General features: G+C 41.6%; 1 protein-coding gene across 1 annotated transcript in view; it reads right to left on the bottom strand.

Annotated features, from left to right (window-relative positions):
• Window positions 1–1,457, bottom strand: part of naaladl1 (N-acetylated alpha-linked acidic dipeptidase-like 1) — a 9,838-nt gene extending 8,381 nt beyond the window's left edge. The window contains exons 1-3 of the mRNA XM_015375576.1: window positions 1,264–1,457; window positions 870–1,042; window positions 612–733 (exon numbers count right to left, since the gene is read on the bottom strand). Of these exons, the coding sequence (XP_015231062.1) occupies window positions 612–733; window positions 870–1,042; window positions 1,264–1,457 (489 nt within the window). The remainder of the gene's footprint in view (window positions 1–611; window positions 734–869; window positions 1,043–1,263) is intronic.
• Between the last annotated feature and the right edge of the window lie 6,766 nt (window positions 1,458–8,223).

Here is an 8,223-nt window from a genome sequence, read left to right as displayed (position 1 = left end):
TATCTAGATATCCAGCTCATGATAAGGATAGTGATAAAATAAGTTAAAGAATACCCCTGACACCTATAAAACGGACTTAAAACATGCTGGTGTGAAGCAGAAATAAAAGCAAAATTCATTTCTGATTTTCTTTAAATATCTAGCTGATTACTGCTGTTAAGTATTCAAGACAGATAAAGACAGACTCTGTTCTGCGAATATTGTCAGAAAAATAAGCTACTATCAAGCAAGGAGACATGAAAGATCTTCCAGTTTATGACTGGTCAGATCCAACCTATTTCCAGTTACAGCATTAAACATTAGCTGAGTTTTACTGTCTGCTGTTGCCCATAAACACACTGATATATATATGAACAAGAAAACATGCAGATGTGATTGATATTATGTGGTTATATGACCGTAACAGTTCATTTTGTGGTTTTATTGCAAAAAAATACATTTTTAATTGGTCTAATGAGAAGTCTTAAGCAACATGGCTTCCTAAATTATGTCTATTAGTTTACTTGTAGGAATCTTGTTCTAAATTGTATGTTTAAAATAACGAATAAATTTTGTATTTGAATAAAACCTAAAACATTGCTTATGACACAATGCGCTTGAAGTCTTTTTACCTTTGGGTGTCCTGCAGGAGAATAAGCAGCATACGGCTGAACCACCTCAGGATCTTCTTGCTCTGGGTAGTATGGCTTCTCCTTTTCTCGGACAGTGAATAGAACAGCATCTGACTGGTTTACTAAAATAATACATTTTAATCACTGGTCTGCTCTTTTGGGACAAAAAAACACAAAACCACAAGCCAAACCAGCTGACTCCAAGGCAAGTTCACTAGCATAAGTCAAAACAAGAGACATCATCACTGCTTCACTCACCGACTGTTACTTTGTTGGGCTTTTCAGGGTTGGGGAATGAAAGGTAGACCTGATATTCTTGCCTCCAGGCTTTTTCCAGACCTGTTTCTGGATCCTGCCATCTTTTTAGCACAAACTGCACTGTTTCCTCATCTCCGGCAGTTGTGGCCATATGAGGCTTTTTTGTCAACTCCCTACAAAGAAAGACAGAAGAGAGGACAATTTAATATAACAATATTTGCCTTTGAAAGTCAGATATGAGTGACATTATCTTGACAAACCCCCAGGGTTTTAATCTCTTTTTGCCTAAGACTACAGTCTTTCTTTCAGTTCTCACTTCTCTGACATGCAATACAAAATTTCAAAGAACATGATAAAAAAAAAACTAATTGCAAAACTAAAAGAATCATGTCACCGGAGGTTCTCCTGAATTTGGGCCGCATCCACCTCAGACAGAAACTGCTGGATAAGTTTTTCATCGACATCCTTTCCCACATCATTCACCCAGGATGGTGCAGAGTCCTTTTTGATACCAAAGTGACCAATTAGGATACCTATAGTAAACAAACCAGCCCCGCACAGAGTCCCAATCAACACCTCTTTCATCATCTTCCACAATTTAACTCGTCTTTGTATCTACAAAAAGAAAAGTTTCCCAAAGGTGATTAGTTTGATGCTGAGCTCTGCTGATACATCCAAAGTGGTGTCACATCTTATTTCCAAGAAAAAAAGCTGTGCTTCTGCTGTAGCTACTTCTCATAAGGCTCTGTCATTGTAAAGTTTACTTATTAATGTTTACCCATTGGATGGACCTTAACCGTGCATGTGAGTGCAGGGGGAGGGCAATGAACATCCTTTTATAATTGTTCTAATTACCCTTTTTGTGTAACCTTTTCATTTCTATCTGGTTTGGTTTATTGCTAACAACATAAATCATCCCTGGAAAATATTCAAAAGAAAAAATACCATATAAACTGTTTCTAAAATGCCTTATAGACCAATAGTCAAAGACTGAGATATTCCTTATCTCAGACAAGCTAAAATGAATGTGGTGATTCCACAGAACATAAATACATATTCATTGTTTCCATGATTAAACTTTCTTATTTCATTGAAATTATCATATTATCATTGAAAGGTTTGACTTGTACTCAGTAAATCTGAACTTACTTTACATTTCCTTTAACAAATACCGTTACACTGATATTATTTTTGTGTGTATTTTTCCCTTTTTTTAAAGTCTCTACTTATTGCAAACAATATGAATAGTAAAGAGCCAAAATGTTCCCATCCAGATCACAGGGCATTATATTCTGTAAAGGTGTTTAAACAACATTTACTACATGATAGTTGTGCTACAAAATAAAATAAATATATATAATATATAAATCCATAGGTATATGTAAAATACAGTAATGTAACTAAAGATTGAGATTATAGTTCTTTAAAGATAATTTAATGGTTGGTTCATAGATGAGCAGATGAGTGATGTAACTTTTTCAGGTTACCTTATAAGTCCACAGGGAAACGATTTGTGCACAGAAATGCTGTATAAACTGGTAGATTTTTTATGCAGGTTTTTTAAAATGAAATAACTGAAAGTTTATATTATAGGGGGTTCAGCCTTGTCTTTCGCTGAGGGGGTAACCAACAAAACTGGTTACGGATACCGACTCAGGAACAGGGCCAACATCAGTTACTGGTCATGGTGGCAGACTTATTGAGTCTAGCTGGGTTCCATTACCTCTATCAGTGTTGGCCTTTAAGAACGAGCAGGCCCCCTCAAGCAGACGGTAGATGGATGTTGGATCCAGAGCACTAACAAGCCAGCTTAGTTAAATTTAGTGTTGAGTCTGTTCCCTCCTGTTGGTTTTTCTTAATCTAAACCTTTTTTTTATTTTTTTTTACCTCTCAAGGATCCTCTCTTCAGGATCCACTCTGGCAAGGACTTCTGTTGCATCCACCCCCCTCCTGAGGCTTCCGTCCTGCTCCTTCCAACTTGGCCTTCAGAACCCCTGGCTCACCCTGAAAGACCAGTGTCTCCACTCTCAAACCCCAACATCAGCTTGCAATCAGCTAAGACTGGGATTCAAGGACTCCTACTAACTGTAAGTTGACTTAAACTGCTTGAAGCAATTTTCTATAATCCATTCTTCCCCATTTAACGATTTGTTTTTCCTTTCAGTCCCCCTCTCAGTCATGGCTCCCACAGCTCTCCATATTCTGCTCTCCTATGCATGTCCCCTGAAAATAAACTGTTGAAATCTGCTTCTCTCTTTGCTTGTGCCTACTAAAGAGTCCAAAAGCTAGCATTATGACAGCCTCCTCTACATGGATTAGCCAGACATCGACTCACTGATCCATACCACCTGGATCTACAGCACACACATCGTGATGTCATTCAGACTACAGAAGTGTGGTCGGATGGTGACTAAGAGAGGGAAGGTAGTCTACACAGAGGGGGTCCCTTTCCTAGAAGGAACAACAGCAGATATTGAGGACAGTTACGTTCCGATCCATTGTCGCTCATCTAACCGGAAATACGCCCCTCTGAAGACACATCCCTCCGGTGTAGCTTCCCATATTAGCATCCTATTTTGCCAGAGGCTCTGTGCCGCTAAAGTCTAGGCAAGCACATCCAGCTGAAGGCTACGCAACATAGCAACAAAGTCCCTCCTGTCCTCCTGAAATTTCTGCACTTGCTGGACCGAGTCAGACTGCCTTTTTCCGGGATTCAGAAGGAGCTGAACCCAGTGTTTTTATTCTTCATGCAATTCAAATCGAGTGAATGCAGTGTATCCTGAATCTTGCTGCAGCAGAGACAGAGGAGAGCTAATCCAGCTCTGCTAACCGCTGAACAACGGAGGCCCCGATCGCTGTTTGCCTAAGGAGCTGTTAGAAGCCGCCTGAGACGGAGGGAAGGAGCAGAACCGAAGAAGTGCTGCTAGAGGTTGCGGCTATGAGCTAACCACCATAGCTAAAACGGGAGACTTCCATTGCTACTATGAGTTATAAAAATAACTCCCTTGCAAATCACCCCAATTGTTGCATTCAAATCTCTTTGAGCTGCTGTTGGACGAATGGACTGAACCGAAGACAGGCCTGCAGAACACCGAAACCGAGCCGAAGGCCTTCAGCCCACTGGACCAAAAACAGTAACGTCCACCTTCCCCTTTCTTTCCATCTGATGCATAATAAGTGCTCTGCTTGGGTGAACTATAGGTAGAATAGATAGCAGTGTTGGTGTTTTACAATCACTGAATGCTAATGCACACTACAGGCCGAACGAGTCATGTTTTGTTTAAGCTAACTGCTACATCGTGAGCTAACCCTCTCTGTGTTTCAGTTGGACCCGACCAGAACCAGAACCACTGGGGCCAGCTAAGCTGACGGGTCTTTCAGCCTCATCATAGTTTAATGCATTCCTGAATCATTATTTATTTTTCACCATAAACTGAATGAAACTTCACTGTTTTGACTGCAGTTAACATTTGTGTGTCAGGGTTTTTTTCACATCTTATCTGCTATTTTTAAAGGACAATTTCAAATGCATTAAGCCTTAAACTTCGAACATCACTCGGACGTTGAACGGACTCTTTAACCCCACTTCCCCTTTTATTTCTTTAATTTTGCTTATTTTCAGTAGTGTTTAGTTTTTCTTAGTTATTAGGTATAATACCATGTGATTGTAGCTGATAAAGGTACTGTTGTATTTTTAACCCGTTGTCCTTTGTGTTTATTTTACACAGTGAACGATTTATCACCCAGGCTGGATTCACTCTTTCAGTAGCATCCGAATGAACAGAGACACATTTATGTGGTTGGTGGTTAATAACGTTGCTAAGAGCCATAGTCTAAATTACTAAGTTGGTGAAAGACAACTGGATTTTTAACAGCTGGATTCCGGAGTCCAACCTTTTAGGTAAGAGGCTAAATCCCCTGGTCACTAAGCAAATTACAGTTATAATCATTCAACTGATAAAAAATAACAAGTTTCATCCTTTGATTTGAATTACCTGTTAATTAACTATAACTCCAAGTTCTAGTTATTTAATATATTCACAATCTTCTGGTAAGCTGGCACAACAGATACAAGTACCTCGGAATCCCACCAGCAAATGGCAACCTCGAAGAGGTAACAAGGAAAGCGTCTACGGCCAAAAACCTCCAAGGAGTAAGGCAGGTCCTAAGAAGCCAGCTCAATGGCAAGATTAAATCTCGGACAATAAACTAATGAGTGTGAGAGCCACTATCCAGGATGAAACATTCAAGATCCATAAGTACATCAAGGACTAGACTCCAACAGATGACGTGCTCACTGAATGTCTCAGACAATGGAGTACAGGTGCTAGAGGTGTTAGAGGTTCTGTAATAGGAGGATAAGCCCCTGCAAGGGATGTACCACCGAAACATAACCAAAGTGGGAGATATCAGAAAATCCTACCAATGGCTAGACAAACCTGGACTGAAGGACAGCAAAGAGGAAGTCTTCATGGCTGCACAGGACCCCAGGTGCAAGGACAAGACCCCAGGTGCAGACTGTGAAAAGAGGCCCCTGAGACAATCCAGCACATAACTGCAGGGTGTAAGATGCTGCCAGGGAAAGTTTACATGGAGCGCCATAGCCAAGTGGCTGGAATAATGTAGAGGAAGATCTGTGCAGAGTATGGGCTGGAAACCCCAAGGTCAAAGTGGGAAACACCCCCAAAGATGGTAGAGAATGGCCGAGCCAAGATCCTGCGAGACTTCCAGATACAGACGAACTGAATGGTCATGGCAAACCAACCGGACATTGTGCTGGTGGACAAAAAGCAGAGGAAAGCTGTTGTGGTTGACATAGCAATACCAAGTGACTGCAAATATAGTTTTTTTTTTCACATTAACACAGGACGTGTCAAAAAAAGCTAAATATAGCTACTAGCACATCACTTTTTGACAATTAACAGAGAGAAAAAAGAACCCCCACCGCTCCCCTCTTTAGTACACTACTCAAATAAATTAAAGCAACACTTTGTAATCAGAGTATAGCATCAAGTTAATTAAACTTCTGGGATATTGATTTGGTCAGGTAAGTAGCAGAAGGGGTTGTTAATCAGTTTCAGCTGATTTGGTGTTAATTAAATTAACACCATGTGCAGTAGAGGGGCAACAATGAGACGACCATCAAAACAGAAATGGTTTTACAGGTGGAGGCCACTGACATTTTTACCCCTCCTCATCTTTTCTGACTCTTTTTCACCAGTTTTGCATTTGGCTAGGGTCACTGTCACTACTGTTAGCATGAGGCGCTACCTGGACCCTACAGAGATTGCACAGGCAGTCCAACTCCTCCAGGACGGCACATCAATACGTGCCATTGCCAGAAGGTTTGCTGTGTCTCCCAGCACAATCTCAAGAGCATGGAGGAGATTCCAGGAACAAGCAGTTACTCCAGGAGAGCTGGACAGGGCCGTACAAGGTCTATAACCCATCAGTAGGACCGGTATCTGCTCCTTTGTGCCAGGAGGAGCAGGAGGATCACTGCCAAAGTCCTACAAAATGACCTCCAGCAGGCCACTGGTGTGAATGTCTCTGACCAAACAATCAGAAACAGACTTCACAAGGGTGGCCTGAGGGCCCGACATCCTCTAGTGGGCCCTGTGCTCACTGCCCAGCACCATAGAGCTCGATTGGCATTTGCCACAGAACACCGGAATTGGCAAGTCCACCACTGGAGCCCTGTGCTTTTCACAGATGAGAGCAGGTTCACCCTGAGAACATGTGACAGACATGAGAGGGTCTGGAGAAGCCGTGGAGAACATTATGCTGCCTAGAACATCGTTCAGCATGACCGTTTTGGTGGTGGGTCAGTGACGGTCTGGGGAGGCATATTCATGGAGGGACGTACAGACCTATACAGGCTAGACAACGGCACCCTGACTGCCATTAGGTTTTAGGATGAAATCCTTGCACCCATTGTCAGACCCTATGCTGGTGCAGTGGGTCCTGGGTTCCTTCTGGTTCACCACAATTCCCGGCCTTAAGTGGCGAAAGTATGCAGGCAGTTCCTGGAGGATGAAGGTACCATTGATTGGCCCCCACGCTCGCCTGACCTAAATCCAATAGAACACCTCTGGGACATTATGTTTCGATCCATCCGATGCCGCCAGGTTGCACCTCAGACTGTCCAGGAGCTTAGGGATGTCCTGGTCCAAATCTGGGAGGAGATACCCCAGGACGCCATCCGTCATCTCATTAGGAGCATGCCCAGACATGGTCAGGCATGCATACACGCACGTGGGGACCATACTAATGACTGAATACCATTTTGAGTTGCTGCAATGAAATTTCACCAAAACGGACTAACCTGCCGCATAATTTTTTCACTGTAATTTTTGGGGTGTCTTTGAATTCAGCCTTCTGTAGGTTGATAATTTTCATTTCCATCAAATGACGTGGCATCCTTTTGTTCCTAACACATCACCCAGTCCATATCAGTATAAATAAACAGCATTATTTTTTTTTTTTTGCCACAATGAGATCTGATGTGTTTTCAAAGTGTTCCTTAAATTTTTTTGAGCACTGTATATTCTGCTGTAAAATGAGTCTTATCGGGCTACATTTAGTTTCACAGCCCCCCTCCTCAGCCACACTCTCTCTATTCATCTCCTGGTTGCAATCTTCACTCACTGTAGCAGCAACCTCTCCCTCTTTGGTCCTTTGACAGAACGTGTTTATTTTAGGAAGTTTTTTCCGTTCTTCCAGCAAGTCTTTTTTGCTTTTTTTTTTTTTCTCGAATCTGCTTAAGTACCTCTTTTTGGTATCCATCGTCCCTACCACATTGTATGTAATGGTTATGCTTATAATCAATGCTCAGGACTACCCATAATTCCAAGTTGTATTGTAAAAAATAAAATACTCAAATACATTGCTCTTTTAAGGTCTTTATTGCGGTTTGAAACATATTATATGAGTGTATTTTTTACCAACCGTGTAATGAACTATACATAGTTATTAACATAGTAATTAAAAGTACCACTGTCTGCTGTGCTATTGGGTGTAAGAGCAATGTTTTGCACCATTACGTTTGCAAAGAGACGTCCTAGTCCACAATTGCGTAGGGGAACCACCAGGTGTCAGTGACGGGGCCCCCAAGAAATCAGGGGCCCCTAAGCAACTGCAGTCTCCGCTTAACGATATTTACGCCATTGGCTACTACTTTAAATCATATTTAATGAGGAATAGGTTTAAAGAACATATAAATGCAGCCAAAAAAGAAAGAAACAAGCTGAACATTTTTATAAAGTCAAGTAAATCTCTGGAACTACTGCTGCAGCCCGTCGGAACTTTAAAGCGGGACACACAGCGGAAGTAAACAAAAAAAATAAATAAAAGA

Source organism: Cyprinodon variegatus, unplaced genomic scaffold (assembly GCF_000732505.1).
Source record: "Cyprinodon variegatus isolate N-32 unplaced genomic scaffold, C_variegatus-1.0 Scaffold121, whole genome shotgun sequence".
Taxonomy (NCBI): Eukaryota; Metazoa; Chordata; class Actinopteri; order Cyprinodontiformes; family Cyprinodontidae; genus Cyprinodon; species Cyprinodon variegatus.
Note: the sequence above shows the minus strand (reverse complement) of the source record. Positions and strands in the feature narration are given on the sequence as shown.